This window comes from Chiloscyllium punctatum, chromosome 31, assembly GCF_047496795.1.
Source record: "Chiloscyllium punctatum isolate Juve2018m chromosome 31, sChiPun1.3, whole genome shotgun sequence".
Classification (NCBI taxonomy): Eukaryota; Metazoa; Chordata; class Chondrichthyes; order Orectolobiformes; family Hemiscylliidae; genus Chiloscyllium; species Chiloscyllium punctatum.
This window is the reverse complement of record NC_092769.1, coordinates 56,174,531-56,195,760: the sequence shown is the minus strand read 5'-3', so window position 1 is coordinate 56,195,760 and position 21,230 is coordinate 56,174,531. Positions and strand designations below refer to the sequence as shown.

Below are 21,230 nucleotides of genomic sequence, written 5' to 3'. Positions count from 1 at the left end.
CGTCTTAACTTGCAGTGCAGTATTAATTCTGTGGGGTTTAATGCCAGTATCACTATTTAATTTGTAAAAGTGTTGGGTAATTATCGATACACCATTTGATGATTTTGAGAATCAGCTCATGTGTTACTCTGTGAAGTATAAAGCATTATTAAAATTTATCAAGAATGATCAGAATTCACGAGCGCAATAATGTGATGAAGATTTATTGTGACTTTATTTTGGCTGTCGTTCTGAAAATTTAAAATGATGGTAAATTTTTGAATTGTTTTATGCAGAGCTAGTTATTGTGCGACCCAGTCCAGAGAATGTAACACTGTGATGGTCTTGATTACTGGGGCCAAGGGACCATGGTGACAGTGACTTCAGGTAAGAACTATGAACTTTCTTAGTATCTTTTTAAAAACTTTCTATTCATGTGACTAATTTCTGAAGTAAATGAAACTCAGATTCTGTGCTGAGTTTGGTTTGGTTCGGATTGATTTTTGTTCAGACTGATTATACACTTCAGTTAAGGCTCAGCAAATAGCTAAAATGGTGATGATGGCGTCAGTTGTTCCGTGTATCTCTTTTATTTTGATCAGATAGGCATTCTATGTGGCTGGGTTACTTGAAACACTAATGTCTCTTAAACAGTCAGCTATAAATAATGTTTAATGTCAGTGACACCCTGACTGTGAGTTTTATTGTCAACAACAAACGCTAAGAATTCAAAGATGTTTGAGATATTACCAAACATGATTAAAATATGCTAAAATATCATTATTCATTTCTTGAATATATGTTCTTACCATGATTATATTTTCTCACTTATTTTGTTGATGACAAGCAGGTTAGAAACTGTCATAAAATTTTCTTGCGGTGCTATTGTGCAATTTGTTGATTAGATTCTGAGTTGTTTTACTTGATTCTGTTGAATTGTGTTCATTGGATTTTGGCTTTGTTTTTACTTGGTTTTGTTGAAGTGTGTTGATTGGTATTTGAAATTGTTTTATTTGATTCTGTTGAAGTGAATTGGTTGGATTCTGATTATGTTTCATTCAAATCTGTTGTTTTGAGTTGATTGGATTCTGATTTTATTTTCCTTGATTCTGTTGAATTGAGTTGATTGAATTCTTATTCAATTTGTGGAATTGATCAGCGTTTTCATGCTTTCTGTAATTGGTGTTTTCTTTCTGGTGAGGAGATTGTCTCTCTTGATTACTGTTCATTACCAATATTTGTGAAGATCTATTATTTTTCATGAATTATTTCTGCAATGGTTCAACTTATATGACACATTTTTCTCTGCTTGATTGAAACATTACATCCATTTGTAACGGTCTGAAAACCAACTTAAGGCAGAAACCCAGAAGTGTGAGAAATGAAAAAAATAAGTTTTTAATGCATTGAATTTTTAAAAAAAGAACTCATTTCTAATTGTAAACTAACTGAATTTTGTTTTGAGTAGCCTCATTCAAAATAAAATTTGGGACTAAAATCTGAAACTGCAGAATTGAAGAGATTATGTAATTGAAACTAACTTAAAATTATAATGCGATAATATTTGTCCATTCAGTAATTTTGTTTTGACCATGAAGTGATTAATCAATATATGCCTTCAACCGCTCTACTGTGTGCTGCACAGGATTGTCATGATCAAGAAGGGTGTGCAGGTTGGAAATAAACTGTTGCCAGAAACGTTACAGCTTTAAGTGTTAAGTCCCCTCACAAACAAGGTTGCTGTTATGACTTGTTATTTCTATTCAATTTAATCATTAGTTTGCTTGATTCTGAGCAGCTTTGTTAGGCTTCAATTTGTTTTTTTTTTGTGTGAGGTTACATCATGTTCTTGGTTCTGTTGAAAATGTTTGCAGAGCCAGTTCTGCTGCAAACACACCATGTTGTGATCTGGTGATCGTTCATCTGTTGAGGAAGGACTGTGCTTGGGTAACATTAAGTGTGTTATATTTGGGAAACCGTTTCTGGTTTCTACATTTTTTTGCAATGTTAACACGGTTGGTGACAGTGAACCGCTTCAGGTTCATCATTCAATGCAATCAGCATGCGAGTTGAAATTTCATAAAGCCTATTATTAAGTGAAAGGCAAATCGCAAAGGTTTTAGAAATGAAGGGAAAACAGATACCTTCGGGCGCCATTTTTACTTAAAAGTAATAATTAAGGATTAATCTAATCCATGCTTTCCAATCCAAATTCAGAACTCCACTCTCTAGTTCAATCACAAGGTCTGTCTTTAAACAGTTTACAAGTCATAGAGAAATATAAACAGCATTTCAAAAGTCTAATGTTCTAATAGTTCTTGCTCTTGAGCAAAAATGCCATGACTGTGTTATAATTGATCAAGAAACACCTTTCAATTCCGCTGTACACTACATACATATTTTTCTGACTGAAAAAGATCATTGACAAAGACCATTTGGAAATTCTGCACACTTCTATGAAGATCAGATCAGTTTCACTGCTTTGATCAGTTTCATACGTAAGTTGAGTTAATTCATTGTTATGTCCCTGATTAAACTGGATTTGCAGGATAAAAATAAAACATTAACTGAATTATTTAATCTGCACAGTGCTTTATGTGTTCCCAATCTGTGCATTTTAAATAAATAGTTACATTTTACAAAAAAAATCAACTGAAGAGTCATTCTTTCGGAAACAACGGCTATAGTGAATTATGTGACCAAGGACAAATTTTGGATTAATTAAAATAATTCACTCATGAACTCGCAGGGCAGCATGGTGGCTCAGTGGTTGGCACTGCTACCTCACAGCGCCAGGATCCCAAATTCGATTCCACCCTCTGGTGACTGCCTGTGTCGGGTTTGCACATTCTCCCTGTGTCTGCGTGGGTTTCCTTCGAGCTCTCTCGTTTCCTACCACAGTCCAAAAGATGCGCAGGTCAGGTGATTTGTGCAATTTAGCACAGCCATAGTGTTCAGGAATGTCTAGGTTAGAGTGCATTAGTCAGGGGTAAATATAAATTATGGGGAATGGGTCTGGTTGGGCTACTTACTGTTCAGAGGGTCAGTGTGGAATTGTTGGGCCAAATGGCCTGTTTCCATACTGTAGGAACTCTACTCTTAAAACCATGGGAGTACTTGCTGCATACGCAGAGAATTCATTTTACATCGATGTGTTCAGACATATGCAGAGTTCACAAATTTGCAGAAGACATGAACGAGAGGATAACGGAGCACATTGTTTATTCAGTCACTGAAAGTAGAGTAATATTTATTTTAATGAAGATACTTGACCGATTTATTGCAATGTAGCGATCCGAAGGAATCTGTTCACATTTGTTAAGTGTGACAATCGTTTAGATTAGATTTCCTGCAGTATGTATCGGGCCATTTAGCCCAACAAGTCCACACCGACCGTCTGAAGAGTAACCCACCCAGACCCATTCCCCTACCCTATATTTACCCCTGACTAATGCACCTAACACTATGGACAATATAGCATGACCAGTTCACTTGACATGCACATCTTTGGATTGTGGGAGGAAATCCACACAGACACAGGGGAGATTGTGTAAACTCCACATAGGCAGTCACCCAAGGCTGGAACCGAGCCTGGGTAACTGGATCTGTGAGGCAGCAGTGCCCACATTTACTTAGACATCTGTTAAAGCGGGCAACTCCAGACAGAAGCATGTTTTCAATTCATACCTTTTTAAACATTTTCGTTCATTAAAAGCAGTAAACAAGAAAATGATCTTGCACTGATTCCTTCAACAGAAATACTTTCCACACTGGAATGCAGTATTGACTTTATGCAGTGCATGCAAAATCTCCCCAGTTCAAGGAACGTTTTAAGAATATGTAAAAATAATTTAGAGAATAATCCATTGCCTCTGGATCTGTGCTTTAATTGGCGATATTTCCCACCTCAATCATTTTATTCAATACAATGACTTATTAAGTTTATTAACTCAGTGGTTATTTATGTTCATTGTGAACACATTCTCGTTCACATTAATCCACTGGTTAGTTCCTCTGATGAATGTTCAAGTACAGTGAATATATTTGACGTGAGGAGTTGAGCAATGTATCCTCTAGGATGAAGTCTGTTGTACAGTTTGTTTCAGTGCTATCTCTGACTAACTTGTCAACGGTCCTGACCATTTGTAAATTGTCCAATTCGGATCCCTGAATCTCAGACAGTTCAATTTCATCTCTCGCTTCAAAACCATTTTTATCGGCCAGAAATACAATATTCGATTAGGTGCCCCAGAATTGAGAGCCCTGACTAAGTCGTTCCAATCAGAACGAACGTTTCAGGAACAAAAGGCAGATAGCAAGAGTTTTGAAATTGGTTGTTGGCAACAAGAGATATTTGATTGAGCGAGGCAGATGGAAATATGCTGTATACTTTCTTTGTGCCTCAGTTATGCAGGACATGTTTCGTGGCACAATGTAGAATCAGAATTTTTTTGCATCTTATTATTTGAAAACCTATTATCAGCTTTTAATGTCACTGGCAACGGTCATATTACACTTCAAAACATTTTAATCTTTTTCAGACTAAGTAGACCATCTGGTGCAGCAACATTCACAGGGGAAAGAGGAAGGGAGTTCGAGGTTGGAATCCAGTGACAGTGAATTGATGGCAATTCAATTCCTAGTTTTATTCCTCTGTAGTTCCCATAGAGTTTGAACAATTCGGAGCTGCTTTCAAAGTATTCTTGGATAAATGTTGAACTGTTACTTTCATTGTACAAACATTCTGGAACAATTCCTGGTTGTTGGAAGGTGTTAATAACTAACATGGTTTATGTAATGTCAAAACAGGTGGGCTGTGTTCTCTGTGATAGTGTCGAGCTCATTGTGTTCAGGTCTGTTGTGTTGTTGTAGTAGTGTTCCTGATTCTGTGCCAGGTGGCCTGTATGAGGTCCACACACCCCTACGACCCACCCTCCCATCCTGGCACCTTCCCCTGCCACCGCAGGAACTGTAAAACCTGTGCCCACACCTCCTCCCTCACCTCTATCCAAGGCCCTAAAGGAGCCTTCCACATCCATCAAAGTTTCACCTGCACATCCACCAATTTCATTTATTGTATCCGTTGCTCCCGATGTGGTCTCCTCTACATTGGGGAGACTGGACGCCTCCTAGCAGAGCGCTTTAGGGAACATCTCCGAGACACCCCCACCAATCAACCAAACCGCCCCGTGGCCCAACATTTCAACTCCCCCTCCCACTCTGCCGATGACATGGAGGTCCTGGGCCTCCTTCACCGCCGCTCCCTCACCACCCGACGCCTGGAGGAAGAACACCTCATCTTCCGCCTCGGAACACTTCAACCCCAGGGCATCAATGTGGACTTCAACAGCTTCCTCATTTCCCCTTCTCCCACCTCATCCTAGTTTCAAACTTCCAGCTCAGTTACTGTCTCCTTGACTTGTCCGACCTGCCTATCTTCTTTTCCACCTATGCACTCCACCCTCTCCTCCTTGACCTATCACCTTCATCTCCTCCCCCACTCACCCATTGTACTCTATGCTACTCTCTCCCCACCCCCACCCTCCTCTAGCTTATCTCTCCATGCTTCAGGCTCACTGCCTTTATTCCTGATGAAGGGCTTTTGCCCGAAACGTTGATTTCGCTGCTCGTTGGATGCTGCCTGAACTGCTGTGCTCTTCCAGCACCACTAATCCAGTATGTGTTCACTTACAACCTGTTAGAGAGGTATGTAACACCATCTCTTCTCAGGTTACCTCAGTGCAAGAAAGCAGATTGAGATGTTTGGGTGTTTGTTGGAATTCCACTCACAGAGGCCAGTGAAATCTATTCAATCGCTGTCCTGACATGTGTCTCTTAGATATTAAACAGAATTTTGGCAGTTAGCAGCTTTTTCCAGATCAATATGTGTTCACAAGCGTTAGGGCTTCGCTAGATGGTGTTAATGGAGTAAGTGCTCACCTTTATATTAAACCAGTGCTGTAGCTGAATTTGATTGTTCAGTACGGTGGGAGTTCCGCTGAATCCAACACTTGCAGCAGATGGAGATAGCTTTTCAGTTGGTCTTCAATCGCTATCTCCGACCATCCAGTACCTCTGCTAAGAATCCTTTTTCCAACAGGAGTCAAGCCAACGTAATCACTGTTTATCTCAACAGGTGTGAGCTCTTGTGCCAAAAACATGAAAACAATTTGGTGAAGAGGGGGTCTCTGGATGCGAAAGGTTAACCTTGCCTTCTCTCCACAGGAGCTGCTCGACCTGCTGAGTTTCTTCAGAAATTTCTGTCTTTTATTTTGGTTATCTAGCATTTAAAGTTTGTTGTTTCATTGAAAAAAGTTCTGTTCGATTAAATACGTTCTTCAGAGAAAAGATGCATTTGAACAAATTGCGAATGTTCAGAGATATTAAATATCAGAGAATCATTGAATTTGAGCGCCCTGATCTCGAGCTGGAATTTCACAAGAATTTATTATGAAGTAACAACCCACTCCAGAGTGCAGTGGCTGCTGTAATTGGGTGGAAGTTATTTTGATCACTCAAATAGAGAATGTCAATTGTCTCGTTCCAAATAATCAACAGAATTTTTTTGAAAGCATGTGTGAAACAATTAATTTGTTGAAATATTTTATTAAAAAGTGTTCACCGCCAGTGCTAGCTTAATGAATGACACAATGATAGGAAGGTAGGAGCAAGAGGAGGGCACTCAGCCCCTCAAGCTGTTCCACCACTTACTTCGATCATGGAGCATCTGTGAGCGAAATCCGCAGGTCTCCCTTTGGCTAAAACTCTTTAACACCTTTGATTAACAAGCAAAAACTATCCCAGATTTACTGATTCAGTAAACAAAGGGAGACACAATTTCTGAAAGACATTCCTGTGAGTACTGTGAAACAATGAGGCTGGAATTAATTGCTCATGGAAGTAAACTTTAAATCTCTGACTATTTCCAACTGAAACATCCCAATCATCATATTTCATTAATTTAACACTATACTTCCCTGGAATAAAGAAATATAATGTGTGATTGCCTTGCTAAAAATGAGGGATGCTTGATTCTTATTATATGATTAAGAAATAGCTCTGTTCCTTCAGTGAAAACACAGTCAAATCACACAAAAGGAAACCATGTCATCTTGTGAAGACACACAAGTGCCTCAAATAATTTACAATTCTTCCAGTGGTTGTTTGAATCTCTAGACCGGTGTGGAAGTGTCAGACTTTTTATATCGCCTTGAGAAACCAGTTGTCATCAGTCTATGTGAATTGCTGAAGTTAGTGTGGTATTAGCACATTCACAGCGCTGGTAGGAAGTGAGTCCCATGGCTGTGATTGAGGAAGAGGAAACGGGCAGGGAAATAGTTGAGAGTCAAGTTGAAGTCTGATTTGGAGGAAAGCTTTCAGGAGAAGTATTTACATACATGTGCGCCCTTATCCTCAAGGGTCACAGTTTTGGAACATGCTGCCGAAGGGACATGACAGCATGCAAAGTGGAAGCTGAAGAAGGCACCTTGGCCCCTCGAGAAGGCTATTCCATTCATGGGATCATCATTAATCTTGCTGCTCACCAATCTTCCCAACACTCGATAACATTGAACCTGATTGTTTACTATTCAGCAAAAGAATGGTGAACCTTTGGAATTCTCCACCACAGAAATTGATTGAGGACAAAACATTAAATTATTTCAATAAGGAGATAGATTCCTTCAATCTTTAAAAAAGTGCTACAGATATGAGGGAGAAAGGGAAACAGGCTACAATTTTGGTTGAAAGCCATGAAAACATTGAATGGGACATGGTTTGTAGGTTTGTAAGTTTGCATGTAATGCCAACACTGGTGGTATAATTGGCAGTGAAAGTTATCTAAACGTACAATGAGATCTTGATCAGCTGGGCCAACGGGCTGAGGAGTGGCAGATGGAGTTTAATTTAAATGAGTACGACGTGTTGCTTTTTGAGAAGATAAATCAGGTCACAACTTACAGAGTTAATGGTAGGGCATTGGATAGTGATGTTTAAACACAGGGCCTTGAGGGTCCAGACTCATAAAGTCTTACAGAGTTAATGGTAGGGCACTGGATAGTGATGTTGAACCCTGAGGAACCTGAGGGTTCAGACTCATAGATTCTTGAAAGCGTTGTCTCAAGTACGTAGTGTGTTGAAGGTGTTTTGCACATGTACCTTCATTGGTCAGAGCACTAAGTGCAGGAGTTAGGGCTTCATGTTGTAACTGTCCAAAACATTGGAATGAACTGCCAGTGGAAGTGGTAAATGCAGAGATAGGTCCAACTTTTAGAAGACATTTGAACAGCTACAGGAACAGGATAGGTCTGGATGGATATGGGCCAAAGGCAGGGAAGTGGAATTAGTTTAATTTGGGAACTCTGGTCAGCATGGATGAGCTGGACCAAAGGAACTGTTTCTGTGCTGAACGACTTTATGACTCACTGACTTTATGGTGGAGTAGGCTCAAAGTTGGAAGGTGGTGAGCAAGTGAGGGGCGAGATTGGGCATGTGGGAGAGTTTGGGCTGGTAGGCTGTGAGGTGTTGGCTGGCTGCTGGGTAAGCTTGCATGCACTCTGTGGCATCAAGGTGAATGGTAATGGTCACAGGATAATTTGTTCGAATTGTGCTTGGTAGGTGAGGGGTAGTTGGAGCTGAAATGCAGGAGGTCTGTCTTTGCCAGACAGGTTTATGGAGAGGTGGGCAGGATGCCAGGCTGGTTAGTGTAGAGGTGGGCAGAGTGCCAGGATGTTTCAGGGTGGAAGGTCACTGTAATGAAGTGACAGGTGGACGTGTTGTCAAAATGCAAAGCTCGGAGTCTGGCAAAATGGTAAGTTGTAAAGCACAGATGAGAAAGGAGGTAGGATGCAATGTGCACAGGTTGACTTGGGTAAGATGAGAGGTCAGTGATCAAGGGCTGAGGTCATGTCTTGGGTCGTGGGCTTTTGTCAGAGGTTGTGAAAATGATGGTGCCAGGTCCAGTCAGGGCCAGATTCACCATGGGCCAGGTGCAGGGCGGCAGGAGTGTAAATGAGTGAAAGGAATTGAGATCATATGTCCATCTGGAATATAGAATATAGAACATTACAGTGCAGTACAGGCCCTTGTGCTGTTGTGCTGACCTGTGGAACCAATCTGAAGCCTATCTGTCCTACACTATTCCATTTTCATCCATATATTTATCCAATGACCTTTGAAATGCCCTTAAAGTTGGCGAGTGTACTATTGTTGCAGGCAGTGCGCTCCATGCCCCTACTCCTCTCTGAGTCAAGAAACAACCTCTGACATCTATCATCTATGTCCTCTCCTGCTAACCATCACTATTCAAGGAAAAAGACTTTCACTGTCCACCCTCTGTTTATCTTTTATGTCTCAATTAAGTCACCTCTCAACCTTCTTCTCTCAAACAAAAACAGCCTCAAGACCGTCATCCTTTCCTCATTAAACCTTCCCGCCATACCAAACAACATCCCGGTAAACCACCTCTGAACTCTTCCAAAGCTTCCACATTCTCTCTACAATGTGGTGACCAGAACAGTACACAATACTCCCACGTGCGGCTACACCAGAGTTTTGTACAGCTGCAGCCTAACCTCGTGGTTCTGAAACTCAGTCCCTCTATCGATGAAAGCCAACAGAAAGTATGCCTTCTAAATAACTCTTATCAAACTGGCTGGCAACTTTTAGGGATCTATGTACATGGACACCGAGATCTCTCTTCTCAGCTATACTACCAATATGGATTGCCTTGGATGTGTTTTGTGTGATAGGGGTTGTGTGTTCGGGCATGAATGGGTAGGGTTTGTCAATGTGAGTGGAAATTTAGGTCTAGACAGAGTAAGTGCAGTGGTTAGTCTGAAAGATGAGGTTTGGTGGTGAAATGCGTGTCAATTTGATAGTTATTAAAGTTAAACATTTCCAGTTCATTTTTCAAATCATATTTACGTAAATACTCAGCTGTAACACTCCAAAGTCTCTGAACCTTAATGGTCCTCCATTTTTCAGAGGCCTCCAGAATTCAGATAATTGTAAATTATTTGTTTCAACTTCCAGACAATTGACATGAGTTCAGCTGTGACAGCCCTCCTCCCAGTCCCAGTGCTCAGCTCCTGCCTGTGCTGCTGCTGCAGTGACCTTCCTCCCAGAGAGAACATTCTGCCTTGCATTGATAAGTGAGGAAGGCTCACTGGACCTGATTTCCAAGTATGGGGACGGCAAACACGAGGGGACACAACTTTAAAGTGAGGGGAGATAGGTATAAGACAGATGTCAGAGGTAGTATCTTTACTCATTGAGTAGTAAGGGAATGGAATGCTTTGCCTGCAACGGTAGTAGATTCGCCAAGATTAAGTCATCATTGGACAGGCTTGGATGCTGCCTGAACTGCTGTGCTCTTCCAGCACCACTAATCCAGAATCGGATTTCCAGCATCTGTAGTCATTGTTTTTACGTAGGCATACAGACGTACATGGAATAATGTAGGTGGGATGGGCTTCAGATTAGTATGACAGGGTGGTGCAACATCGAGGGCCGAAGGGCCTGTATTGCACTGTAATGTAAAATGTTCTATGATTCACTCTGATTTCTCTCCGGGGGTACTGCCAGCGGTTGGGTATTTCCAGCAGCACGGTACCTAGTGGGGCAGCACGCTGGTTCCGTGGTTAGCGCTGCTGCCTCACAGTGCTAGGGACTCGGGTTCCATTCCAGCCTCGGGTGACTGCGTGGAGTTGGCACTTTCTCCCCATGTCTGTGTGCGTTTCCTCCCACAGTCCAAAGATGTGCAAGCTGGGGGAATTACAAATGTTGTTTTCAGTGATTGGGAGGTTCGGTGCATTAGTCAGGGTTAACTGTAGAGTAATAGGATAGGGGAATAGGTCTGGATGGGTTACTTTTCAGAGCGTGGGTGTGGACTTGTTGGGCCAAATGGCCTGTTTGCATACAGTGTAGAATTTCGATGATTCTGCATTTCCTTGGTTTGTATTTTGTGAAACTTGTTTGCTCTTCACAGCAATCCAGTGAAAGTGTCAGTTGGTGAGATCTTCAAAGTTACTGGGGTGGGATCAGGATGTTCTTCTTCCTAAAATATATGGCAATGGTCAAGGTCGAGGGCATGTTTCTAAAGAAGGAACCAATGATCATGATCAGCAACTGGTAGGAAACAAAAATAAACTCCAGTTATGCTGTAGACGCAGTGGGAGCATACTGGCAAACGTTTACAGCTGAGGATACATTTGAGTAACTGATAAGGTTAAATGAACAGAAACTAACTTGCTCAATTGGTCATTCTATTGTAGAGACACCATCTCCCCCCACGCTTTATGGCCTGGTCTCCTCCTGTCAGGAGCACGACACCGGTTCTGCGACCTTTGGTTGTTTGGCGATGGACTATTCCCCTGACGTCACCAAGGTAACCTGGAAGAAAGGTGGGGAGCTAATCACGACTGGATTTAAGACTTACCCATCAGTGAGAAACAAGAAGGGAACCTACACCCTGAGCAGCCAGTTAACCCTGCCCGAGTCAGCGGCAGATTGCCCCAGCAAAATCTACTGTGAGGTTCAACACAGCGGGTCACACAAGAGCAAGGAAATGCCATGTTCAGGTATTTGTTGTGGGAACTGAGATAAACAGAGCATCTGGGATTAATATGATGAAGGCATTATTTATAACCGTTTTCACAGAATCACCTTATACAGCACAGGAAAAAGGCCCTTTGATCCATCCAGTTCATGCCTATCAATAACAGCCACCTAACTATTCCAGTCTCATGTGCCAGCAGCTGATCCATTGCCTTGTGTGACTTGCCCTTGCAAGGATGCATCGCAATACTTCATACCTATTATGAGGGGCTCAGTCTCTACATGACTTATAGGTGCTGAGCTCCAGGCTAACACCACCCTCTGTTTGATTTTGTTTTCCCCTGAGATCCACTTGGAAGCTCCTGGCCTTACCTTCACCCTGTGCCCCTGAGGCATTGATCAATCCATCAAGGGGAAAGGTTTCATCCAGTTTACCCTGTCTATGCCTAAAATAATTCTAGACATCATGATAATCTTCTCCCTAATTCTCCTCTGCTCCAAGGAAAACCCCTGTCTATCTAAACTAGTTTCATAACTAAAGCCCTCCAACCCAGGCAAGATCCTGGCAAATCTCATCAATACTGCCTTCAGTGTAATCACATTCCTTCGATAACATGCATACAACGCTTCAGTATGGCCTAACCAGTGTTCTATTAAGTTCCAGTATCATCTCCCCACTCTTCATTGTCAATGTCTCGGCTCATAAAAGCAAATATCCTCTCACCTTCTTAGCCTCTTTATCCAGACGACACAGTACTATAGGGGATCGATGGGTACATGCACCAAAGATCCTCAGGCTTTTCCAGGGATCCACCATTCAAAACGTCATACCTCACAGATTCTTCTGCCGAATTACATCACCTTACATTAATGCAGAATAATTTCCATTTGCAACTTCTCTTCACATACAACCAACCCTTTTATATCCTCCTGCAATCTAAAGCCATTATGCTCATGACTTACCAACATGACAGTTTTCATTTCATCTGTGAATTCACTGGTTAATCCTCCTAAATTTGAGTCTTAATCATTAGTATGTAAGAGAAATAACAAGGAAATCAAACCAATCCCTACAGAGCACCAGGAGACATAGATTTCCAGTCACGCAGACACCCGATGACTATTATCCCCTGCTCCCACCACTCAGCCAGTTCTCGATCCAATCTGTCAAATTAACTCCGATCCCATTGGCTCTGATTATTTCTATCATCTGGACATCGAGTTATCTCTCTGAAAACTACTATCAAAGTCTTACACATGACTTCCTCTCAATAAAACCGTGCTGAAAATTGTTGATTTATCTTCCAAATGAAGACTAATTTCTCTTCTCAATAGTTTCCCTACCACTGAGATGAGCTTGACAGATCTGTGTTTTCATTATTTATACCTTCCTTCGTCCTGCATGACAGTGCAGCGTTGGCTGATCTACACTCACTTGGCACAACTGCTGTGGCCAGACAGGAATTCTAAATTATTGTCAGCGACCCAACTGTTTCATCCTTTGCATCGCTCAACAGCTCGGTATACTTTTCATCTGCCCTGGAAATATAACCACTTTTCATTCAGCAAGACAACACAGAACATCACGTCATGTGTCCTAATTTCTGAAAACTACATCACAACACCCCTCCATGTTTTCTGTCCCCACATTGTCCCTCTTACTAGTGAACACTGGCACAACACGTTCGTTTTGACCACAACCTAATCCTCCGGCTCCACTCCAATAATACACTTAATGAGCATTACTGTTTCCTGAATAATTCTTTTATTATGAATGAGCACGTAACTTTTAAAAATATTTTTCTTTATTTTGACTGCTATTATTTTCTCATGGTCCCTTTTGCTCTTCTAATTCCTCTGTCTTTCAAACTCCCCCTTGCACGTTCTGTACTCCATACTAATTCCTATTGTTTTGAGATTTCAGTATAGACCGGAAGCCTCCCTTGTTTCTCTTTATCTCCCCCTCCATGCCCTTTGGTGTCCAGAGACCACTGCATTCTTGGTCCCACTCAGTGGCTTCCTGGGAAATGTCCTCCCTGTGATTTTCTTATCTCTCTCTTAAATGTGTCACACTGCTCTGACTCAGATTTACCAATAAGTGTCAGCTTCCAGTCCACTCTGGTCAAGTCATTACCTGATCTTACTAAAATTGTCCTTCCCTTTTTCAGAACTTTGGGCCAATTTCTATTCCTTTGCAGTACAATCTGAAATCCAACTGATTTACGATCACTGTCTGCAAAGTGCTCCACCATTGAGGTTTTACCCACTGAGTCGACTTCATTCCCTAAAGTTAAGTCCAGATTCACCCTTCTCTTGCAAGTTCTGGATTACAATTCTCAGTATTAAACACATATTTTGTTAAAATATTCTCCTGGGGCATTTTCAGAATTCTGCTCCCTCTAAAGTTTTGACAAAATGATATCCAAGCCTATGCTGAGGAAGTTAAAAACCTCTTTTCTCATTCCCCTATTTAATTTACATTTCTCTGAAATTTGCCCATGTATGTTCACTTGCTCTTTTGGACCTATAGTAAGGTCTATCCTGCTCTCCCAGTAGTTATGTTTGCTGTATTTTGGTTTTGAAGTACTGTCCATTTGCCTTTGTTCGAGGAGGTATCCATGGTTTCATTTCTCGTTACAGCCTAAAATACTCTTGTCAGAATTGCGACAGAAGCAACATTCTGCACTGTACACCCCCAGCCCTCATCCTTTTCCATCTTTCCCTGTCTTGCCTGAAGGCACTAAATCCTGGAATGTTGAATAGCCACTCCTGCCTGGCTCTCAGTATGTCTCTGTGATAGCAACCACATCATTTCCTCATTTATGCCAGTAATTTGTCTGCCTTGTTCATCAGACTCTGTCATTAAAACGAATACCATCCAACATTGCTATCTCCCTTTTGATGTTACCGGCCTATAGTTTCTATGCCTCCTTGACTCCCTTGCTGTGTCCTATAACTTTAGCTTTTCACATTGTCCTGCTGATCTTTCTGTGTGGATCCCAGCTTCTCCAGCACTCTGCATAATTATGATTCTTGTATCCATTAACCACAAAAAACCTTGATATATGAGAACTGATTGTATTTGTTCTGAAATTCGTCAGATAATTTATGCGATGTGTGTCCTAATGATCTAGGTATTCTCCCACCAACTCTTCTCCTAACTGTGAGCTCCAGTGAAGAAATCGCAAGCAGCAAGTTTGCAACCGTTGTCTGTTCAATCATCGATTTCCATCCGAAGTCAATCTCCGTGAGTTGGTTGAAAAACGGCCGACCCTTGGATTCTGGCTTCTTCACGTCTCCCGTGTGTGAGGCAGACGGGAACTTCTCGGTGACGAGTCGGCTGATGGTCCCTTATGGTGAATGGTTCAACAGCGCAGTCTATACCTGCCAGGTCACTCATGGAGAGAACATTCAAAGTAAAAACATCACCGCACTCCAGGGTAAGAGACACACACTGAGAGAGCTACAAATCATTCTAAACTCTGATGTGAATGAAACATGCTCATTTATCAGGCGTAGTAGACAGTACGGTAGAGCTTCTCGTTTCCCAACATGCCACGTATCGCATTTCAGTTTGAGTGTTACATTAGCATCGCTCATGTCTCAACATTTTGGCAAGTCAGAAAAGCATGTTTCCTCTCTGTTGAAGATAGATATATAGACAGTGAGCTTTGTTAAATAGTTTATTGCCTGACCACGCTGGGAGAGGCGTTCAGAGGGCCACTTCAGGGATAAGTTTGGGGGAAGAGGGGGGATATTGGAGAGATATCTGATTGAAACATAGAAAATACTGAGAGACTGAGGTCGAGTGAACGTGGAATAGATGTTTTGACTGGTCGGCCAGACTAGGACCCAAGGGCACAGTCTCAGGGCCAAAGGGGCACCGTTTAGAACTGAGATGTGGGAAGAAATGTCTTCAGCCAGAGGGTGATGAGGCTGTGGAACTTGTTGCTGCAGAGGGCTGTGGAGGCCAGGCCATTGTGTGTATTCAAGCCAGAGATAGATCGGCTCTTGTTTAGAGAAGACAGTAGAATGGCTGTAGCCCGAAACGTCGATTTTCCTGCTCGTCGGATGCTGCCTGACCTGCTGTGCTTTTCCAGCATCATTCTGATCTAAACTCTGGATTGGCCGTACAGCCTTATTCTGATCCTCTATCGTATGATGTTGTGGTCTCAAAAAGACGTGGTTAAAATATGCAGTGACCCTTACTTGAAAATAAATCAAAATGCGTTCAATGCTTCATTCCCTGCTCAGGAATGACCTGTTGGCCTTGGACATTGTACGACATTGATTTTTTATCTGGTACTGAGCTCTTTAACTTCATTTATGGGATCAGACCCCAGACCAAGTGGGTATTACATCAACTGGGATAAACGTGATCTCACTGAGCTTCTTTAAGATGGTCTCTGTAATTAGTGGATGAGGCAGGAGAATAAATTCTGGTAAGAACAGTCCAATAGGGATGAATGAACTAGGAACTCGAGACAGGCTGATTTAGCCTGGTTTGGGGTGGCGATGTTTACACAGTGAGTAGTGGATGTCTATAAAATTAGACATTTCCATCGCGTTTGTAGATTAATTTAAGACGCTTTTGTTTGTTTTTTTCTCCCCTGCTCTATGAAGAAATTAAAAAACGCACCTTAGTAAATAAAGTGAAAGTACAGACCAGTTACGAACAAACTGAATGGAGGGAAAGACTTAAGGAGATGGGTGTCCTTCTCGATATCCAATGCTGTACTCAATGTCTTGTTTTCTGATCTACTCCAAACACAGCTCACGAGGAACAATGACATAAATTAGAGAATGACATCACACCAATAACGCAAAGTATTTTGGATCAAGTTAAATATAAGGAACAGAATTTACATGGCTGTTCACCGCTCCTGTAACACTTTAGAACTCTGCAAAGAGAATAATTATTATTTATTATAATTTGTCTCAAATGTAGGATGTGATTTGGCAGTCAGCATGACCAGCAGCATTTGCACCGAAGGATTATGAACATGGAAATGAACTCATTATATTGAGATTACTCTTGTCACAAGTATTAATAGATGGTGTTAAGTGAGAGACAGACTCTGAAAGAAAGGTAATTCCATGGGTTACATGATGGTATCTTCGATTATTTTATTTTTCAGGTTTCACTTGTTACAAAGCCAGTGTTCTTTAGGAGTAATTACACAGGGTATGTTATAGGTAATCACAAATGCTTTCACAAATCAAAATACATCAACAACAGTAAGCATCGTTTCAGCAATAGTTGGAGTTGCCATTTTGAAGGTGGTGTATTCACCCTGCGAAGAAGTAATCTGAAGATTGGCTGTTTGTATCATAAAGGGGCATTTTTCATTGACTTTGATTTTTGTTTCATAGAAGATACCGAGTGCCACCCTAACACCGTTAAAATCCTCCCACCGCCAGTAGAACAAGTCTTACTGGAGGCGACGGTGACGTTAACCTGCGTTGTGTCCAATTTTCCTTCTGGAGTCAACGTGACCTGGAAACAAGAAAAGAAGCCTCTGAAAACAGAGATTGCTGACCAGCCTGGACAGAATCCCGACAGTGTGATCAGCAAATTAGACATTTCTACTGAAGCCTGGATGAGTGGCGTTACTTTTGAATGTGTGGTGTACCATCAGAATCTACCGACTCCGCGGAGAGACTCCATCCACAAGGAGAAAGGTGAGATTAAACACAAAGGATCCCATGTGTAATCCAGATCCAGTTACATCAATGTCAGGCTTTGATTGGTAATGAACAAACACCATTGGGAGGATTAATGATGCATCTGAAGGCAGGATAGCTAGGTAGCTGATTAAGAAAAAGATGGACCAAAGGATATTGTATTCTGATTCACTCAGATAAAGTGGGAAGAAGCCTGGGTTGTGACGTCACCATCAGCAATGACAGTTGGACAGAATGTCCTTGTTGTGGGCTGGAAACATGGAGGCAACTTTCACATTAAACTCGACTTTTTTTACTGGACAGAATGTGTACCATTCTGCTCCTTTAGTAAACTGAAGTGAATAAATCCCAAATTAAACATGGCATATTTTAATATTTAGTGAAATTGTGATATTGGTTCAGGATTTTTTGGTTGATTTATATTTGTCTCAAATATTCTGCAGTGATTAATCCGCTGGAGCCAACTGTGTCGGTCCTCCTGCCACCAACAGAAGAAATCTCCGCTCAGAGGTTTCTCTCCCTTAACTGTTTAGTGAGAGGTTTCTCTCCCCGAGAGATCTTCGTCAAGTGGACAAACAATGACAAGCCGGTGAATCCCAGTAACTACAAGAACACCGAGGTGATGGCGGAGAGTGACAACATCTCCTTCTTCATGTACAGCCTGTTATCCATTACAGCGGAGGAGTGGGCCAGCGGTGCTTCTTACTCCTGTGTGGTGGGACATGAAGCAATTCCACTGAAGATCATCAACAGAACAGTCGATAAATCCAGCGGTAAACCAAGTTTTGTAAACATTTCGCTTGCACTGATGGACACTGTTAATTCATGTCAATAAAAATCTCAAAGTTGCATTTAATAATTCAACAGAAGTATTAGAAGTGTTTTTTTTTTCCTCCAGTTGTGAGTTAAATACTGAATTAATTGTTTCCCACCCTGACTTCCATTCCATCTGTGTAGTTAAAGTGGATTATTAACAGGTCTAGGACGAGTGTCTTGTGCAGTTAATGTTCTCTGCTCAGATACACCCTGGGTCAGAGACAGAGTAAAGCTCACTCATTGCAGGATTCTGCCAAATACCTTATCCATCCTAAATCCCTCTGTGACAAAATCTGACAATGTCCATTTTATGTCAAGGGTCGAGCACGAGTTTTGAACTTGGTGTTCTTGATTCTCCCGATTGGACACTCTTACAAAATTCATGTCAGTTTTAAACTGCCACATTGCACCAATTGGAAATGTAAATTTAAGACACGTTAAAATTAAATTTGATTGGAACATACCAATCGTAAATAGTGCACAACAGTTTGAATGTAACCTTTGTTTCTGGGGAACTGCCAGGGATCTTGCACCAGCGCATGAGTTGACAGAATGTATCTTCACTTTCACACCAAAGAGAATCAACAGATAAGTTGCCGTGGAGCAGAGGGGAGGGGAATGATGAATGGTCTGTCCTCGTGCTCCCTGTGAAGAGTTTTCATGGAAGATGTCCTCTGTAATGTAACCCAGTTGCTAACAGGAACAATCAGCTTCTTGCTTACTGTCCAAAGATTTAACATTTCCTTGCAAAATAATACCTTTGAAGCATGTTGGACATGCTTGGCTCTGTGAACAAATGATTAACATTGATTCCCATAATCCAAAACTGGTGTTTGCATCGTCCCGGTTTGTATTCCATAGGTTTGTTTCTGTTTTCTGGAGCACATGGGGTCAATTCTGGTATTCGAATACCTGATATCATTTTGTTTCACATACAGAACACAAGTAGACATTTTCTAATAAAGATATTCAGAAATGTTATCTCTTGGGCAGACAGAAATTCTATCACTGCAACAGAAGTGTTGCTCATAAAACACTTATCTCTCCATGATGATGGGAAATGTTTCCTACAACACCAAGGTCAGATCTAATTATGGGCAATCCATTAAAATTCGAACAATAAATTAGAATAATAAAAATTGCAGTCTGGTATAAGAACAGATACAGAGAGATGATCACAAATACACTCGGAATGACACATATACGAGCTCTCACCTAAAGACACATATTTATGTGCACACTCAAATGTGCATATAGATAAGATGTCACACATGCATACTCACACAGAGCCACACATGCAAGTGGCACTTGAACACTCTCTAAGCTCATACAAAAACTCACATACACCGAATGAAAATCATTTGCACAAATGAACAGGTGTACTCACACATAACCATGAGAAACATAGACACACGGTAACACACAAATACATTTACATTCATACAGCACAATGCGTACAGACATACACGCATGAACACAGATACAAATTCCGAAAAATGTCCTCCCACTTGTCAACTCACACAGGCACGTAAGTGCACAGAGACAAATATTAATATCATAATTTTCCCATTTTCAGAATCACAAACATACAATGACAGAGGCAGCTTAATTAGTTATTTTTAAACCACATTGATCAGAATGGATACAATATCACACGTACACACAAATTCAGAGTCTCACATGCAGACACACAAGTTCATAGATCAACAAATAGAGGGGTGTTTATTAAATAAGGATAATGGGCACAAGCATCAGCAAGCATCCACAAACAGTAACACAAACAAGCTTCTCAGGAGATGGTTTGGGAAAGATTGTCACAGAAGCAAACATCATCATATAGAGATAAACATCCATCAAAACATAACATTGCATGCTAACATTTATTAAGCATAAACATGAAAATAAGCTAATGTAGGTAGGATCTGAAACAGACACATAAGCACACATTTTAGATAGCACAAATGAAAAGTGAACACTCACAAAGACATGACAAGATAAGCATAGGCAGCAACGAAGTGTCATATTAGTGTGATCATGCTTACACAATGTGAAAAGACCAACATTTAGGTACACAAACACATGAGCACACCAGCAGTAAAGGAACAGGAATATGTTTATTCACACACAGACTCCAACATGGGCAAGAGTGAAGTAAGAGACTCTCATAACCACATCCACAAACATTAAAGGAAAACCAAACACACCAAGCAGTAGATCAAATAAATTAAGGGTCACATGTACAAACACTTCTTCCTAAATGTACAGATCCTACAAACAAAAATATGAAGCAATGTCCTGACTGTGATGTCACTTATATTCATGATTTGCCAAGCAATTGGTCACCAATACATAAAGATGAGAATCACATTTGAACTTTTATTCAGTGATGGCCACAATTTTCAACTAAAGTGCTGTCACTGCCTATATTTAAAATATAATGATTCAATTAAAATAATCATTAGTTATCAGCATTCCTCAAATAATAATATCCTTAAGTATTAGATTGAAAGAAAAATAATTTAAAACGTTCTGACATGGACAATGAAGAAAGAACATGTGCAGTTAGTATTTGTAATTTCTTGCTGAGAGTCAATAATGCACTAATAGATACAGATAAGAGCCCTTGAGAAATACCTGACAGCTTAATGAAGATGCAATGGTCTCTAATTACATGACTTCGATGCAGATAGATCGATCTGGATCAATAAACAATCTCAATGCGTTCTCTCGGCTTTATATTCATAGATTCAATAGATCGCACTTGGATTGAAGACTATGAGGATGATAACAGCAACATCTGGACAACTGCTTCCACGTTCATCACCTTGTTCTTCCTGAGCATTTTCTACAGCGCTGCCATCATTCTGGTGAAGGTGAGAATAATCACATCTTTCTCACGCCAAGCAGCCCAATATGTTTTGTGAAATCTCTAAGTGTGCCATTGAATAAACATTACGTCTGAAAGTCCCTGATCATAAATATCTGCGACATTGCTTTATCTCTCTTTTCCAGGTTAAGTGAATGAATTGTGGACCCCCTTGATTTTCCTGATCTGCTTATCAAGGTCTCTGAATTCCCAATCTACAATCTGTCCTGTTGCTGACTCTAACAGTGAGATTACTTCAGTTTATCAGCGTGTAACTGAGACAATTATTTGATATCTTTGAGATAGTTGTGCTTGAAAGAATTTGTAG

The 21,230-nt window shown here is 41.0% G+C and overlaps 1 gene segment (V, D, J or C); it reads left to right on the top strand.

Annotated features, from left to right (window-relative positions):
• Positions 1-283: 283 nt before the first annotated feature.
• Positions 284-18,089, top strand: LOC140456963 (Ig heavy chain C region-like). The segment is given in 5 exon segments: positions 284-366; positions 11,253-11,558; positions 14,670-14,975; positions 16,909-17,217; positions 17,664-18,089. Coding segments are annotated over 5 exon segments (1,332 nt in total).
• The last annotated feature ends 3,141 nt before the right edge of the window (positions 18,090-21,230 follow it).